General features: G+C 49.9%; 1 protein-coding gene across 3 annotated transcripts in view; it reads left to right on the top strand.

Annotated features, from left to right (window-relative positions):
* Positions 1–3,819: 3,819 nt before the first annotated feature.
* The window catches only part of HEG1 (heart development protein with EGF like domains 1), a 51,926-nt gene continuing 37,223 nt past the window's right edge, over positions 3,820–18,522 (top strand). For all 3 annotated transcript variants that reach the window (XM_066190291.1, XM_066190292.1, XM_066190290.1), the window contains exon 1: positions 3,820–4,011. In XM_066190291.1, coding sequence (XP_066046388.1) covers positions 3,828–4,011 — 184 coding nt within the window. In that variant the 5' untranslated portion in view covers positions 3,820–3,827. The remainder of the gene's footprint in view (positions 4,012–18,522) is intronic.

The raw sequence follows: 18,522 nt of genomic DNA, 5'->3' as shown, positions 1-18,522 counted from the left end.
TAGCTTTGTTAGAGGCTTCCTGTGTTGATGAGGTTGTTTGTTTAACTCCTTTGCTGCATGTGGAACACGCTGCTTGCTTTCAGATTGATGTGTTAAATGGGTTTTGTACATAATGTGGGGAGGCGTTTGAGGTCACAGCCTCTAACAAGAGGATGCTGTGGCATTACTCGACATCAGGCTTTGCCTGGCCCATCTGGCTCCTCAGACATGATTTCATGCACTTAAATCTCCTACTACTTTGTGCTCCCAAGGAGGGAGGGGAACAGCATCTGCAGGATAGGGCAGCGGAGCGTGCGGTTGTGCCACGGGGATAAACAACTCCAGCACCACATGGGGAAAAGCCAAATGCCAGTGGCCTTCACTGAGTGCTTGTGCTCCACACAGCCACCTTCACACTGCTGCAGTTCTTCCTTCTCCCACCACTGAAGCTTCTTTCCCAGCCTCCAAGGAACGTGTGTCAAACTCATCACAGGGGTGGCAGGGTTGGTATACCCTCCACACTACCCTCTGCAGCTCCAATGGGTTATACAGTATTTTTTGATTAAAAACCAACAAAGTGAGGTTTTTGCTCCATTGTTTTCATGTGGCTGTTGAAACTGGAGCTCAAAAATATCAGATATAAATTGACTCCTTCAATGCAGTGATACTCCTTACGAAACCCTGAAGGCAGGAATAAAAAATAAGATGGCAGGAAAACACAGTAGCTTTAAATTTACAGGCACTAAACCTTGGCAAATCCGACACCTGTGGGTGAAGGGACTGCATTTGGGAAGTCTGAAACTGCCTGAATATCAGTGTTTCCTTTCCAGGTGCTTGTAAATAATGTGCTGCTCATGGAACCATGATGGAGAGAGCCGAGAGATTACTTTCTGAGGGTGAGTACTGGTTTAGGCCCACGGATTCTCACCTGTGGGGCCTTTGCTGGGGCTGGTGAAGGCAGCAGCCTCACCACTGCCATGGGACTCAGAGGCTGCAATGGCATTCCTGTCCCACCTATACTAAGCCCTGCCAGGATATGGCTCATCCAAGGGCAGCACGGGGCCCTTTGCCCAGTGTTTCCTGCTGCTGGATCTGCGCTCGGGCACACGGTCCCTATGGTCACCCCGGTCACGGTCACAAGTGCCCTGTTTGGTTCAGACATGCAGCAGGTCAGGCAGGTTTAATGGCAGTTTTGGGGAGGACATCAGCTACCCCCTTCCCCCCACACCCAGAGAGAGGTAATCCAGCCTTTCCCTGCTTTCCTAGCGAGGGGCGCTGCATGGTGGGCTGTGCTATGGGGACACCATGGGGGACTGGTGAGATGGAGCGATTCAATATTGACACGCGTTGTTCTTGCAGAAGTGTTTGTTTTGCATTTGCCTGTGTCTGCTATGGCTCTCGATGGGCCTGTAGAGGGAAACAGTAGGAGAAATTTATTGAGACCTTTTTGGAAAAGCATTTGATACTGTGCTTCCTGCTTGTTGGATTTACAGCTTGGAAGGATGCTGTAGGACTGCGGAGCTGCTGTGTGGCTTAGATGTTAGGGAAATTTCTTGGAAAAGGTGAGGGAAAGGGCGTGAGCTCCAGACTTGGTATTAGGTCCCTCAGGCTTGAGAGTGAGTGGACAGGAGAGCATCCAGTTCATGCTGGGGAGATGTTTGGCTTTAATTTGCCCCCTGCAGCCCTGAGGATGCATCCTTGGCTTCAGAGAGGTTTCTGTGCCCCTGCTGCCTTACCTTTATTGCACAGTTAAAAGTGGCAGATATGCTGGTTGGCAAGGCATTCGTTCCAGGGCCTAACAAAACTTTCTAAAGAACCATATTTATCATGGACATTACTTACTATCTTAGGAACTGCTAGCATGGAGTCCTGCATTTCATGTATAAAGATATCCCCAAGTGTTTGAGCTGCTGCATTGCCCTCCCTGTGCCATGTCCCAAAGCATTGAAATACTTCACAGCTCTTCCCTTGAATTTTAGTTGTGTATTGGTCTCTCTGTCTTATCAAGACAGAAGCTGTGTTTTGCACAATTATTCCATAAAGAATCTGTAAATACCTGGACACAGAATGAGGGAGACTAAAAATGTCCCCTGTAGATCAGGCACCTTGGTGGTGACTGCCTGTGGCTTCCAGGTGTCTCGGGTCACACCATTTGCCAGGACTGGGGTGCTTACTTGCATGGCTAAAGCATAACCATGACTGGTTTGTGCTCCATGTCCCATAGTGACATGGCTTGACTTGTCCCTTGGGTTTAGGCAAATCTGAAGCAAGAAGATGGCAAAAGATGTAGGGAGTAGACTAGAGCATGGATTGATAGAGGGATGCCTCAGAGGTGGCCTTTCCCAGGGCTTTCATCCATGATTATTTAAGAACCAGAATGAGGATTTCTGAGTGTGCTTCATGGTGAAGAAGTGTGGGAAGGTGCTGGAAAAAACATTTGCACGTGGAGAGAAAAGTCCAGGAGCAGTGGAGAGCAAGTCCTGTCGGGATAAAGCCAAGGTCATTAACGTGCTGGTGTGGGCTCATCAGTGCCACCTCTTGGGTGGAAAGAGGCTTCCAGGAGAGTTTGTGTACATCAGTCACCGACTTCTGCTTTTGGTGAAGAGCGAACAGGCAGTGGGGGGCTGTGTACCAGATCCCGGGTTAGTTCCAGGCTGCAGCCGTCTGGATGTGGTGAGTTGTCACCTGTCACCCTCCCCTTTGGAAGGTCGGCTTCTCCTTGGCTTGTGGAAATTAAGTCTGATTCTGAAGCAGCTCCAGGGAAAAGCACAGGGCCCAGGAGCGACTCGAGGGGAGAGGCTGGCCAGGTTTGTGTTCCCTGGAGATGTTTGTGGTCCCTAGAGAGGGAGAACTCAGCGGGAACCCTAAACCTGGCACATCTGGATGCCTGCAGCTCCGGCAAAGCCCAGCCCACTGCTCTGCGGCGTGCTCTCTCCCAGAACTAGGAGCGTGGAATTATGAAGGGGAATTTCAGAACAATGAAGGGAAATCCTTTGCCTCCCGTACAGCCCGGCCTGGGAAATTCACCACTGCAAGAAGTTCCAGCCTCAAACGCCGCTGCTGGCGTTTAAAAGGGAGTCAGCTTTATAAACAAGAAAAGAGTTGAAGTTTTTTGTCAAGGACTTGATTTCGATGGAATTTAAGTTCGGGGCTATGCAGTGCGGAAGGCGGGGGTGACCGTACCGTAGCGGGGGCGGCCGTGCCCGCCGGGTGCGCTGCGCGGGGCGCGGACCCTGCGCGCATTGAAACGCGGAACCGGGGCTGCGGGCCGTGGGCAGGGGGGTCCTGCTCGCCCGGCGCGCGGCTGCGAGATGCGGCAGGAAAAATAAAGTAAAAGTAAAAAAGAAGCGTTGATGATGATGATGATGATGATGATAATGATTATTATTATTATTATTATTATTTCTAATACTGCTCCTACCCCTACTGATGCCGCAGCCACCCGGGTGAGGGAGCGGGCAGCCCGACGGCTGCGCGGGGCGGGAGGGGGCGGCCGCTGGGGGCCGGGCCGGGCCGGGGTGGGGGGAGCTGTGGGGAGTCGGGCCATGCCGAGCCGAGCCGAGCCGCGGCTGGGTGATGTCAGGCTCGAGGAGGAGCCTCCGCCGCCTGCCCTTTTACTTTCGGGCGCCGGCACTTGGCCGCAGGCTGCTGCCGCTGCTGGCCGGGCCCCCCCCTCGCCCCATCCGCTATGGGCACCCCGCACTTTTAAGGCGCCGCCCCGAGGGGGGGGCACGGGGAATTCATTTTAAAAATCGCTATTTACGTGGTTATTCATTGCCCCGCTCCGGGTATGTGAACAGCCACCCCCCTGCCCCCCCCCGCCTCCCCTTCCATCCACCCCCAGCGCCATGCCGGCAGCCTGCACCCTGCTGCTGCTGCTGGGCTTGGGGCTGGTCCCGGTCCCACCGGCCGGGTCGCTGCCCCTCGCCTCCCCACGGCGTCTTCCTCCACCTCCCCCTCCTCCTCCTCCGTCCCGAAACCGTCTCGGCCGCCCTTCGTCGCTTCCCGCCGCGGGACACGCCGGCAGCCCGGGTGAGTGCCCGGGGATGGGGATGAGGATAAGGGTAGGGACAGGATTTCGTCCCGGTGCGGTGGGGAGTGCGCGGGGTCCACATCGTGCGGGTCTCTCGTGGCGTGGGACCCCGCGCACTCCCCACAGCATCGCGACTGTGGGCTGCCGAGCATCCCGACATCACCCAGAGCTGATTCAGCTGAGAAGTGTAACACTTCTCAATTCCCCCCTGCCCCCCAATTCCTTTCCCTTTTTAGCCTTGTCCAGCACTTCGTGATACTACAGGCAACCGCTTCAGTGGGTGAAGGTTGGGAACGGTGGGTGGGAAAGTGTAAACACGTTGTAGCTGTGTGGACTGACTGGGAGGCAAACCGTGGAAACTTCACAGAGCAACTTGAGAAAGGCTTGGGGGGGCACCAGGAGTACTGTCCACACGTGTCTACCCATCCAGGTGGGAAACTGGGGGCTCCTGTAGGTGGTCTTCAAGGTCTGGGTTGCTTCCTGCTTGTCTCCAGAAATGCTCTCATCGCACCTTTAGGCACTGACCCCTATCAGGTGTGGGGACAGATGCTGACAGCTCTCTATAAATATCCTCTCGCTCTATGTCGCCTACAGACTGTCAGATTAGTCATATAAAAAGTCACATTTTTCTTTGCATGCCACATCTACAGTGCTATTATCACGAGCAATGCCTAGTTTCGTGCTTTACAGATTGTGCTGAATTTGGTTTCAGCACAGGATAAACCCTATTTCTCCCAAAACAAGCAGGGACGTTTCAAGTGTCATTCAGTAAAGCGGCTCACTTACTCACCAAAGGCGGCACATAGTTCTAAGGATGACTAATTCCCAATGAGTTTGGAAAGCACTGGGTGTCTGCAGGTGGTATAAGGAATCCAATATGTCAAATTAGTCCTGCGTAGGTTTTAAGTGGGTTTTAGGATTCATTGCCTGCCTGAGCTGGACTGTCAAATTTTTATCTTTTAATTTCTGATGTGGAGAGAATATCGTGCTTTGGAACTTGGGGTTAAGTTTAGTTGCGTGGAGCTGTAAAATTTCAGGAAATGTGAAAAAACTACATTTATAAAATTTTAGTTTTCTTCACAAACCCAAGGCGTGCCTTTGTAGGATGTATCCACACTAGACCAAATGTATAGCTGGGGATATCAGCTGGAATGTTGCCTGCAGTGGATTAAAAAGCTCCTAACTAGCAGTGCTTGTGACAGCAGCTTTGTGACTAGGATACTGCATGGAAATGAAGGTGATTTGGGTCTGTTCCCAGCTCAGCTACTTCTTTGTGCCACTCCAAGTATCGGTTTGCCCTCCAAACTGGGAGAGAATAATGCTGTCTTACCTGCTACCAATCTTGTGAAGATAAAATCTGCAACTTGCCAGTGAACTGCTCACCTATTACTTGATGAAAGCTGTGCAAATTCCTCAGTGGACAGAAAAAAATATTTAATTTCATCTCAGCTTTCAGTCTGGCATCTTTTCCTGTGACCTTGATGGCTCCTGAGAGTCAGTAGAGGAATGCATTTCCTTTGTTGAGGGTCTGAAAAGCTCGAACTATCTGTCCGCATGCTGGAAAAGCCATTTGTCAGGCCACCAGTGCCTGGCTGCCCAGCTCAGCAGTGAAGGCTTTGCTCCGTGCAGCCAGTGCTCAGCAGCTACAGGTGCTTTATGTGAATCATGTCAGCCCCAGCCAGAAGGAACAGGGGATGCATCGTGAAGGAGTGATAAATAGCTCAGCAGCGGCTCGCTGCCCAGCAAACGGCATCATGAATTACACTGGGTCCTGACAGCTGCGATTCACTCGCTGTTAGCTCCAGCTCTATGCCTGTCAGTCAAGGGGATTGTCTGGTGTTGTGGGAGCAGGCTGGGGGGCTCTCCTGAATCACTCTCAGGTCGAGTTGTAGACTCCTGAGAAATCCCTGTTAGTGTCGCCACTGCTCCTGCCCCTCGGAGGCATTTCCCACCTTTGAAAACACTTGCTTGAAATGGGGGGAGCATTACTCGTGAACCTATCACCCTGGCTCTACCAGGAAATGAAGATTACATCTCCCTTTGCAACAATCTGAGACTGGGCGGCAAAAGCCCTTTCTCAGGCAGGGCTTAGTGAGCAGATGGTGAGGCAGTGGGTGCAGAAATGGGGCTTTTGAGTCTCTCACAAAGCGTGGGGCAAGGGAGTGGGGTGGGAGCAGGGCAGCCCTCTGCCTTCCCGGCTGGCTTGTGCCTCAGCCTGCACTGCCACCCTCCTTGCCAGACCCTCTGTGGGCTAGTCTGCTGGAGAGATGAAGACAGATGGCTTTGGCCTGTGTTTAAAATTATGGTCTGAACCCAAGGAGAGTAACATGGGAAAAAAAAGTAAGTGAAGTAGGAAGCAAGAAAGCTGGCGACAGTGAAGTTAAAGCATTATCAAATCCCTCCATGAAATCCCTTCTTGCAGCTACTTCACGTGGGCATTGAGCTGAAGGACACTGTCTGCCACCGGCCTAGGTCAGGTCAGGGTTTGGTTACAAGTTCTGTCCTCCTGCAGGTCTCGGTATTTCAGTTTTCCCATCTGTGAAATGGGAATAATTCCAGTGACACCACAGGGACAACAGAGGGGACACAGAGCCCCTGACAAAGTCACTATGGCTGGAGTCTCCCTGTTTCTGCCACATCCCTTTTCCTGCTACTTCTACCCACACAGGTGCCCTGCCACGATGCCCAGCACAGCACGGAGCCGCTGGCAATGGGCTTTCCCTGAGAAGCTGATCTGCTTTTCTGCCATCTGTGTCTGTCCTTCTGTCCCTGCTCCCTCTCTCCCATGGCAGGTGCCATCTTTTTAGGCGGCTTCCCTGGTGGGAGCCCTGGCAATGAGGTGTGAAATCACCTGAGAAGGAACCATTTTTAGTTGCAGCAGAGATTTAGGCTGGCAGGTGGGAGAAACTTTCCAAAACTCTTAGAAGGCGTAAACAGCATGTGTTTATTTCTGTATATTTTTAACTTTCTGTCTGAAACTTTCTATGTGAGGAAGAAGCAAAGTTAGGAGCGAGGAAAGAAGATGCCGAGGATGTTTGTTTGCACGAAGGTATGGTGTTGCCTCCAAACCTGCCTCACATTTTGCAGTCCGTATTTTGTGGCTCCTGAGGCAGAAACCCAGCGCTCCCTGTGGCCACAGTGATGCAGAGAGGTATAAGATGCTGCTCTCTAGCTTTGTTACAATTTCAGGTGACTGTGGGTGGTGCAGGAAGGATGCTTCCTCCCCCTGTGGTGCAGGGACAAGGAAGGATTGCCTCCCGTGCCTCTGCGTCGCTATCAAAAAGCTGCAGGGTTTTCCTGTCTCGGGCATCTTTGCCACTCCTCTGTGAGGTCTGAGTGGATTTGGTTGGTGTGCTGTGAACATGAACTCCCCGGGGTTGTATGGATTTAGCTCTGCTCCTTTGGGGTACATAATTTAAAGCAAAAAAAGAAAAGAGAAGGAAGAAAAGTCATTTCAGAAAAGGAGGAAGATTGGAGATCAGCTTTGCTGCCTGTTCCCCATTTCAAGCTCTGGAAAGGTAGCAGGGGTCATGCACTGAGCAGCTAGATTTGCATCAATTTGTAGAAGGACTTTATGTGATATTTAAGTGTTAAATGAGTCAGTCTGAGAGATAATTGTGTGACCTGGCTGGCAGGGAGCACACAGTGATGTGTATTGATTGGCACCGCCGCGCACAGTGACCGCGCGTGCAGAGATGTGAGCAGGGCCGTGGGTAAGGGGAGAGCTGCTGTAGCTGAAGCCCATTCCTGGGCTCACCACAGAGTCTGATTTCCCAGTACCAAACCACCAGTGCCAGCCTGTGCCCATTCAGCAGGTGTCAGCAACCTTTGGAGGGATAATTTAACTTGCTTTATGTTTTTCTGGTGGCTGGGGGATGAGGGAGATATGGGCTGTTGCTGCCACATTTGCAGAGGCTGGTGCCAGCCTTGCTGGTGCATGGGCGTGCTCCTTAGCAAGTATTCTTTTCAGTATCAAAAGTTGCAGATCCTAATCTGTTTAGAGGAGCATGGAGTTTCTGGGGCAAGTTTTTCCTTCACCTGCTCTTACAGATACCAATTTTTGGGCTGCCAGTCTGAAACCCTCCATGACTGAACTCTGAAGCTTTTGTATGTTCTCCATTCTCCCCGTCCTGCTTATCTGCAGGGAATATGCCAGAGCTGCTGAGACTGACACCTCCATCACCATCACATCTTTCGGAGGTGGCAGAGGATTTTGTTCATTTAGCAGAGGGGTTATGATGCCAGGTTAGAAAAGCTGTTAGTTTTAGTGGATATAGAGAAAATGAATGGATGCTGCTGACCGTGCCTGTGCATCCAGAATGTAAAACATGAAACTTGGTAGCATCATTCTGGCTGTGTTGGCATTAATGAAGCATTCATCCATGCTAATCAAATAACCACAACAGAGAAAAGAGCTATTTCAATTAACAAGCCAATAAGACCTGTCAGTACAGCGATAGTGTTTCAGTGCTGTGGTGCAGAGATTAAGGCGCCACCAACGTCCACAGCTCTTCTGGAGCTGCTGCCAGAGGAACCTCCTGGCTGGCACTGTGGGTTCCCCATTGATAGGAGCTGTGTACCATTTCCAAAATAAGGTTAGCTACAGAGTGGCAAGGTTCAGCTGTGGCTGTGCCTGCTGACTTTTTGCAGCACAGAAATACTGTCTTTCTGCCTCTGTCTGTGCCCAGTCAGCCACCTGGGGTGCTCCACGCAGGGCTGCAACCCCTGAAATACCCCCAGAGACATGATCTGGAGCTAGACAGATTGTAGATAGCCTGTGTAAACCCTCTGGATTACGTAGTTTCAAGAGAGTTTCTCTGGTATGGAGGGGTGAGGAGTCTCTGGGGGTGCCAGGATATCTCTGGCAGACAAACAGCACTGCTCCAGCCTGGGCTCATCCATTCTGACGTGCACAGAGCTCCTCTGGAAAGAAGCAGGGCCAGATCCTGACACCTGCTCTGGTATCTTTCTGCTGTTGAAATGGTGCAAACCAGCACTGGGGCAGTTTGACCAGCCAGAGCTTCTCAGAAGGTGCTCCAAGCGAATCAAAGCTTGGCAGTTTGGGATATTCCCGTGAAAATGCTCAGTACAAAATCCATAGTCTGTAGCTTGTGAGCAAGCTCGTCACGAGGCCTGAATACCCCAACCACAGGCCCTGTTATTTACATTCAATTAAAGATGTAGGTCATACAATAGATTTTTTCCTCTTTCCTGAATGGCTGAACACAGAAGGCAGAATCCAATTTTCAGTGGCAGCAGACCTGATTACGAATTAATTTTTTTATTTCTTTGAGCAGTTTTTGCAACATTTGGATTGTTATTTGCTGTTTTTGTGAGTGTGAGAGGTTCATTTGCTGGGATATTCATCCAGAGGAGATGCAGAAGGCTACAAGCACAGGCATGGTGAAAGAATGAAGTCTGTGGGTGCCTCTCAGGAGAAAATGCTTTTGTCACATCTGGCAGCTCTTCTCTCTCACCATTTTCTGCATATATGCAGCTGATGTGTGTACACCCATCACCATATATTTTTTAATGCCCAGCTGTTATATATATAACATCCTGCTGCTTCAGCAAGGGGCACAGTTCATGCAGAGTCCGCATTCATCCTTTCAGGCTGAAATCATTCACATCTGAGGACAAGGAGAGAATTTTCCCACCCAAAAGGGAAATGATGTTGCGTTACTGAGCGACCAGCCCAAGTAATAATATAATCTTAGAAAAATGCAGTTCCCTTGAGTAAAGGAAGCTCTGTAAACTTCATCTTCTCCAAGCTGTTAGTGTAGCTGTTGCCTGTGCTGTAGTAACGCTGCTGTCAGACCTGGTTTACTGAAGTGCTCTGAAGAGAACAGGGGAAAAGGAGATAGAAACGAGTTCCTGTATAAAATGAGGACCTCTTGTAGGATCTGAATACTGTGAGGTATCCAACACAGATTTTAGGACCTTGGGTTACGTCCCTTATTTGATGTTAATTTGTTTTTGGTCTCGACTGGGTGCTGGAGAGGGTGATGGCCACTCACGGTCATGAAGACTTGGAGAAGGGGCAGGCAGAGCCAGGGTGAGCACAGGGGTCAGCTGGAGGAAGGTAAAATGATGCAAGGTTTCCACTCACTGGGTCAAAAGCCTGGCTGTATAAAACCAGCTGAGAAAGAGGCTTGTTTCTAGAGCTGTCAGTGTATGGGCAAACCCATGGAAGAGACATTTGAGAAAGTTACTTTGTGACTAATATCTGTGATTTGTTCTCTTCTGCTCGCCACAGGAAGGGTGCCATTAGCATGTGCGGTGGTTTATCTTGGGCTCTGTGGGTGCTCAGTGTATACAGGTCCCAGGGCCAGGGCATGGACATCCCCCTTGGTCTGGGTACAGCAGCTCCCCAAGCTGGACACTCACTGGAGCTTTCTCTACTAAAGTGCTGGTCTTCACAAAACCCGTAGGAACCTGCTGACTTGGAGGTCTCTGCCTTCCAGGCTAATTTGTTTCAATGTATGAGATCAAACAAAGCTGTCTCAGGAGCTTCTTCCCTTCAGAAACCAGTATGAAATGCGTGAGATATAAAAATATTATTTAATAAGTGTCTGAAATGCATAAACAGGGTGTAATATCCTACAAACTGTTGCTGCTCCAGTGCTGCTGCCCCCATCCCTGTGTGGCTTTGGATGGAGCTATTTCAAGTTGCCTGTCCTCTGTGCAGGCTGTTGAGGAGGGTTATATCTGCTTTTGCATCTGCTGTGCCCTTGACTTGGAGTCACTTGATAAATAGGTTTGCAGTTGGTTACTTAAGCATCTCCCAAGCTGCAGTCAGCATCTCAGCTGTGGGCGAGGGAGCACTGCTGCCAAAAGTCAGGATCTGTGTCAAGAGCCTCCTAAGATTTGGCTGTCTTTCCTTAAAACCCCAACTCCTGGAGTTGTCATTACAGGAGAATCCCTTAGAGGGGTAGAAAAAGAGCTTCTGGCTGTTGAGGTGGTAGATAAAAAAGCTTGGCAAACATTAGCTGCAAAGCTAGGAGCCACAGGAGAAGCCCAGGTTGGGTGTATTTAAAAAAAACACTATCTCAAAGCTGGTCTCCAGACGATTTTGTGTCCAGACAGAAGGGTTGTTTCAGACACCCCTGCTTGGCAGGGCTCTGCCAGCGCATTTGCAGGAGAAGTGTAACCCTCTGCACCGTCCTGCTTTGCTAGGGGAAGAGAGGGAATGCAGCAGGAATGCCGAGGGCAAACCCAGTTGCTCTCTGTCCAGCTGTCTGAATACCTTGTGCAAGTGCCTTGACCTTGGTGGAGTGACTCTCCACTGGGAAAAACAAGCTCCATCTGCCTTTTCATTCTTTGCATGGACATGAAGCTGGGAGGACTTTTAAAAAGGCTTCTGCAGCACTCTGACTGTGGTCTGGCCGAGGGTGATCATGTCACTTGCACTGTGACCAAATCCTGCAGGTTCTTCCCTTTGCCTTGCAGGGTGGGCACCCCATCTTGGACTTCCAATTTGGTGCTTGGAAAAGTCCTCTGGAAGTGCCTTGACCTTTGCAGTTCTTTTGCAAAGGCAAACATGGAGATGTTTGAGGGACCTTTTACACAGTAGTTTGATGGCAACAAGGGTCTTGCCTCTGAGAAAATAACCTTTTAACTCTGAGATGAAGTCAGTGGGGAAGGGGTGAGGAGGAATTTTAAGTGGTTTGATAGAAAGACATGCAAACTGTGCACAGAGGGTTAAGTCAACAGGGTTAGCTGTTGTCCCAGGGGTACAGCCCAGGCTGTATTTCCCAGAAGACATCGAGTTGCACACACACATATTTAGGGCGTTTTTTCTCAGCATTTTTCAGCACTCTGTGATGGCAGAGGTTTTGAAGGCTGTTACAGGATCAGTCTGACCTCTCGCCTCTATAACCAGGCAGACACTGAGGTAATTTCTGCTACCAGAACCACCCTTAGATTCCTGTGAGATCTCCAGAGCACAGGAAGAAGCCCTGTGCAGGAATTTTGGACTGATGGAAAGGCTCCTTTGGTTACTGGTAGCAAAGAAGGGCTCTCTTTTTCCTTGAAGAGCATGCTGAAAGGCACTTCTGCATCTGGACTGACAAGAGGAATTTAGATCTATGGAGCACAATTATTCACGTCACAGCTTGTTAGGATGCTGGTGTTAACACCCTTCCTCTTGTGGAAAATCTCTTAAGCCCTGAGGACTGATGTGAAACGTCACGCTCTGATGAACTTTGCTGAAGTGGGGATGAATCACACTAAGTTTGGCTTCAGTGTGTTATCCAAAAGATACCTTCTCTGATAACCTAGCAGAAGGGTACTGCTGCCCACCCGCCCAGGGCGTCAGGATCTGTTCTGGGGGGAGGACGGCACTTTCTGGAGTATGCATAAATTGGGGGGTTGATGTGAGGGTTTGGATATTTGAGGGGTTTCTCATTTGGCTTTGGTTTTGAGTCCTCTATAAAAGCAGAAAGAAGGTCTGTAAGGGATCTCAAGACATTTCCCAAGGGATCTCGATATATCTCCCCTTGCAGGATCACCCAGAATGGTAGATAAATACACTAAATAGACTTTTTTAAAAATGAGAAGGGTTTCACTGCCCCTCTGAATAACCGTCCTACTACATCCATGCAACTATAGGTAAGAAAACACTTTCTTATCAGGGAAACTGTAGCAACTGGTATTTAAACCTTCTGCAAAGAAATATCCCAGACAAGTGTTGGCCGAGTTTGACCCTGCATTACTTGTAAGATCTCACAAACTGACAAGGTAATTTAGCAATTTGGGGAGGAAATGCAAAAGGTAACCCTGTCTATTGAACTCATTTCTATCCTGTGATGGGAACGATTTCCAGGACTGGAAGCATCCACGGACCAACTGCGCATGATTTGCGTTCCTTGTTAATTGGAATCAAGGACCCTGATTGTGGAGCATAATGCTGCTCTTGTAATTCAGCCTTTATCTTTGTGCTGGAGCTGGGTATAATTGTATCTGTGTTTGGAGGGACAAGGAGAAGGATTTCAGTGGCTGGTGCTCACAAAGGCATCTTTAGAAACCTCCTCACCCCTGGTACAAGCCTGGTAGGGCTTAAATGAAAATACCCCTGAGTAGCTTTAGACATTTGAACAGTCATCATTGTTTGATTCAGATTTGGTTACAGGACTAACATCTAAATGTTAATTCTTTTTAGGACATTATCAGTTCTTTCAGCAAATGCAGAATGGGGATGCAGTATTAGACCATCAGCCAACCCTGCAGATAAAGGCCCTTTGAAAGGATGTCTCTTAGGAGGGAAACATAATCAGAGAATGCAGGAAATCATGAAGATGGTCTCTTTTTAGAACAGGTAGCAAATATGATGCATGAAGAAAGCTAAATGAACCAAGAGGCTTTTTAAATTGGGGAATGGGGGTAACAGCAATTTTGTGGCCTCTGAGGACAGTCCCCAGTGTGCAGTCAGAGATCCTCATAATCCTGTCTTGCAAAGTGCTAGTACACCTGGAGATTGTAGGGTGTTGGATGAGCTGTGTCACACGCTGGGTTAAGACTGAAGTTGGTGGCCACCTGATGGCATGGACGTGCCAAGGCAGTTGATGTGTGGTGGCTCTGTGTTGGGTAACCTGTGTCTTTGTGTGGGCAGGTGGGTTTTGGGCACAGATTTCTGTCCTCTCAGTCCTCTGCACACCATGCCCCTATGCATCGAGGTGGGATATGACCTGACCATGACTCCCCTGAGCCCTCTATGACAGCTCAGAGGGTGACAGCCCAGTCCTGCCCTTCTCCAGCACCCTTTCCCACTGCTGGCCACCACCATCTGAAAGAAGGTGCCTATTTTTCAACCTCCCTGAAACCTGTGCAGAAAGGCAGTGGAAGTGGTAAATCCCTTCCCCCTGCTCTCAGAAAGGAAACGTGTGACTGCAGAGGCAGTGGTAGAGCGGTGCCGGGTGTCGGGCGGGCGGGACCTCTGTCCCAGCTGCCCCTGGGCAGTGCTGCTGCTCTGCTTGTCATGGTGACCCGTCTGCCAGTGCCAGCGGGGACAGACCTGGCTCATCCCCTGGAAGAAGGAGGTCCGGCGCCATCCTGAGCGTTGCCACCGCCGCTTCCGGCGGCAGATCGGCGCGGTGTCATCTAGGAAATGCGATTTAGATCATCATCCTTTCGCAGCAGATGGGGGAAGGGAGGTGGGGGCCCTTGTCTCTTCTGGGGATTCATTTCTCGTTAAGCTGCTTTATTTTTTTTCCTGTTTGCCTTTTTTTCTCCATCCCTCCACAAGTCTCACTGCCCCTTGTTGCAGGGTAGGAGCCAGGAGAGCATCCATGGTTCCTGCTGCCATGACATCATGCCCTGCATCCTACCTTCAGCTGGGCGTCAGGCTTGGGCGACCTTCAGTTTTCCCCTGGGATAGGGTTGCATTTTGCTGGTCTGCATGAAGGCAAGAATCGGATACTGAGCTTTGTGTCTGCATGTCGCCAAATGGCATCTACCACTTGGCAGTCTGAGGATTTTCCTTCATCCAAGAGGGCTCCTTATCCTTCTCAACCCCACAGTGTTCTTGAGAAGTTGCTCAGTTCCCAGGCTGGTCATCATCCCTGGTGTGACTGCCAGCCAGCAAAGCTCTTTGGCATGTGTTTAATGTTAAGCACGGGGAACAGTTCCCTGGGGAGCTCTTCTTAAGTGCATTGCTGGAGTGAGGCTCTGGTCAGGACACCTGGACCAAAGCCCACATGCATCAGTGAGCATGGCTTGTCCCCCAGGGACTCATGGCAGTCCCTGGCTGCTCCCAGCATCACCTTTCAGCATTGCAGCACCCTTTTCCTACTCCTTCCTCCATCTTCCCAGTATTTATTGTCCCTTTCCTGAGTGTGGGAAGCAGCCCCTGGGCTCAGACCACTTTGGGGCAGGGACTTGTGGTTTTGTTTCCAGGGTGGGATGTGAAAATACAGTCTTGTTTTCACCTGGGTCTGCAAAGGGCTGAGTCCTCAGCCCCAGGGTCAAATGTCTTTTGCCACATATCTGCTTCATATTGCCTGACATCACTTTTTGATAGGCATTGAGGTTTCCTGCAGAAAAATCTGTGCTCCTGCCCATAATCCTCATGGTTTTGAGTAAAAACTCAGGTAATCACAAATATCAATAATTTGGGAGCTTTTTCCCCTGCAAGATCTGTTTAAGTCAAATACAAGTCACTGAACTTATATTGGGAGTAAATAAACTACATGGAATGGCTCTGGTTATCATGAGGTCACACAGAATGAGCTAATGCTCCCTTCTGGCCTGGAAATTAGACTTTTCAGACAGCAAAATTTCATCCTGCAGGTTCTAAGTCTCTAGCACCTTTCCTTACAGGGGAGTGCAAGCCCCAGGTCTGTGCAGTGCTCAGCCCCTTGTAGAGATGCTCACCCCTATCACCAAAACACAGCCCTGCCTGGGGGCAGGTTTCTTATACTGCCAGTTTAAATGAACATGGGCAGCTGCTGGAGGGTGAAAGCTTTCCAGTGGGTTGTGATGCCTGGCTGAGAGGCAAAGTGCAATGACTCTCTCCATAACAGCAGTGAACTTGCTGCCCTGGAAATATTGACCCCTGTGAGATTTTCACAAGCTGCTAACCTTGCAGACAAATTCCAGGTTTCTGGAACTATTTGTGTGAGAGGTCTGGAGAAACAGCCATGTTAGAAATGAAGTTGTGTGCTTGCAGAAGCTGACAGCAGCATGGTCCTGCTCCCTCCAGCCTCACCAGCCTGTTTCTTTCCACTTCACCAGCACCGTACCATGGATTTTTCTTTTTCTTTTTTGTCCCCATCTTTTTTGCAGCCAGGATGTTTTTTCTTGCCTTTTTATTGTTCCAGTGACCTAGCAACTCCACTTTGGTGGACTCCTGCCAGGAGACTTCCTCCCTAAGCCGTCTGATAGTCTCCAGCAGCACTGCCCTCGGATAGGAGCAGAAGTTCAAATGACACCAGGCTGGGTCCCTGTGTGGCTTTTGCTCTGGCCTCACGAGTGCTGGTGAGGCCGGTGTTGCCTTCCCGACTAGAAAAGCTTCCAGGGGACTTTAAATACCCCAGAAAAAGGAAGGAGAAGTGATGTGTGGGTGATATTTTTGTAATATTTCTGCAGGACATTATAGAAAAGCCTGTGGGGTTTTAGAAGTGAATTTGCTGATGTTGGGATTTAGCATTTGGGATCTATGGTGCTGGCAGGGTAGCTGGGGACATTTCAGCATTGCAGGGTTGCAGGAGAGGGGATGAAGAGGAGGTGTGAGTGCTCAGAGAGCTGTGCAGTTAGGGAGATGTATTTTGGCTTAGTTTTATTGATGTTTACTAAAAACAGTAAGAAAGAAATCCCTTTGGTAAGTGCTTCTGGGACCTGTCAGCTGGTGCTGCCTTCACTCTGCCCTGGGCCTGTGGGGGCTTTTCCCACATCAACGCTTGGAGGGACTCTTCTAGGGCAGAATATAAATGAGCTGTCAAGCAAAAAATATGGCTTTGTTTGGCTTTCTGCTCAAGAAAGGCTGTCAGGACACGGGGCCTGGGGCACTGGATGTTCAGTCTTCTCTGGATGGATGCATGGATTGAGATTTTACTGGACCCTCAGTAAAATAACAGCATGGTTATGAGTTTTTTAGCAGTATGGTAAATCATGGCTTATCCCTGTTGGAAGCGGAATTTTATATAAAAATGTTTTTCAACCAGGACCTGGGACTTTTTTAATTCAGTTGCGAAAAGCTGTTTAAAAGCAAAAGTTAATTAAAAAAGGTTTGAGGAGCTGCCCTGAGCTCTGGGCTGGTAGTTTTCAGGCAGCACAGGTGGTCCCATGGATCCATGTGGTCTCAGGGATCTGTGGATTGAACCAAACTGCCCAAGAAAGATGAGTAAGGAGCTCAGGATTTCATGGGATTGAGCTGGTGATCTGGGAGCCTGCACCTCCCCAGGGAAATGTTTAAGACACCAAAACTAAGAGGCTGTAAACCTCTTGATAAGCAGAACAATATCTGCACTATGCAGATTTTATCCCAGTTGTGGGCACTCCATATGCGTATATCCTGTGCTTTTGGAAAGAATAAGAGATTTCTGTGTACCTTTTCTTTTGGAGAACCTTGCTTTAGGGTACTGCTTTTAAGAGCAGTAATTGAATCCTTTTTTTTTTTTTTTTTTTTTTTTTTTTTTGTCTAATGGCATCTCCAAGCATCAGGCTCTGGGACGGTGAAAAAACATGTAGGAAGCAAAAATGGCCTTTAGCATCCTCTGACGTTTTACAGGTCCTGGAGGGGAGGTGGTGTGGAAGTGCAGAGTGCTTCTGTGTCATAAAGCAGAGCTGGATGCAAGGTGCTGTGGCGTGGCACTGGAGTGTCTGAGGATGATGCTGCTGCCCCCAGCCCCATGGGCACCCATCGCTGGAAGTGGCCAGGGGGGCATTAACCCTGTGGGCCTTGGCGTTCAGAGCTTGCAGGGGCTGCTGCTGGCATTAAACCCTCATCACTTTTCTTGAGCTGACATATTAAACTCTAGGCACCGTTGTTGCCTGCGTGGATCCTTCCTCTTATGGTTAAAATTACTGAAGGTCCTGTGAATTGCTGTCCTGCTCTGCCTGGGGCCCAGGGGGAGAGGACGAGGAGCAGAAGGACCAGAGCAAGGCACTGCCAGGGAATGTGTCTGTGGGGTGCTGCATCCAAACCAACCCCCACAAAAGGGTGAGAGGCTCTGGCGAGGCTTCCGCAGCTCTTCTCTTCGCCCTACACCCTCTCTTGCCACCTTTCTTAATCCAGGCAGAATAATTCCTTGTATTGATACAAAAAAATTAGCAGAACACGGTTGACTGCATGTGGTTAAAAACCTCTTGCATTTTTCCCGCACTTAGTGCACACGAGGGACCTTCCCCGGGCAGTATTATCAGCGTGTTTACGCTCAACTGACCCATCTCAAGTATGAATTTTTTTTAAAACTCCATTTCAGCCCCCCCTCCGCTCCCCCCCCCGCCTTGAACTTCTTCTTTCAGAGCAAGAACAAGGAAGGAAATTGAAAATCCCAGAGAGCCCTGGACGGTCCAGATTTAGGGCTTTAGCTTTTGTTCGCACAAGCTCACTTGGCTCCCAACCGGCCTCCACCCATGATCCCGACATCCGCAGCAGCCGTTCAAAACAGAGCCCGGAGCCCGGCCCCGGCAGGGACCGGGGCCGCCCCCAGCCACCGCTGCCCCGGCTCCGCTCCCCGCTTCTTCTCCCTGCCTTTCTTCCTAACCTTTTCCTACAGCCAGCGAGGACTTTGCTAAGGCGTTATGAGGTTTTTTTTTTTTTCTCCCCTCCTCGAGCCTCGGATGATGTTAAGATTATGCAACGTTAACAGATGTGGGGTTTATAATTATAGCTGCCTGTCCTCGGGAGGAGCCTGCTTTAGCTCCACGCGCGCTCCGCTCGGCATGGGATGCTCCCGGGGTGGCCCGCAGCCCTGGCAAAACAGCCGCTGCATGGGCGGCTCCCTTCGCATTCTACCGGGAATGCTCCCCAGGGAATGCCCACCCTCCCGAGGAGGGACTGCTCCGGGTGA

Source organism: Chamaea fasciata, unplaced genomic scaffold (genome assembly GCF_029207755.1).
Source record: "Chamaea fasciata isolate MVZ Bird 193981 ecotype frontalis unplaced genomic scaffold, bChaFas1.0.hap1 SCAF_8, whole genome shotgun sequence".
Lineage (NCBI taxonomy): Eukaryota > Metazoa > Chordata > Aves > Passeriformes > Sylviidae > Chamaea > Chamaea fasciata.
This window is presented reverse-complemented; position numbering and strand designations above follow the sequence as displayed.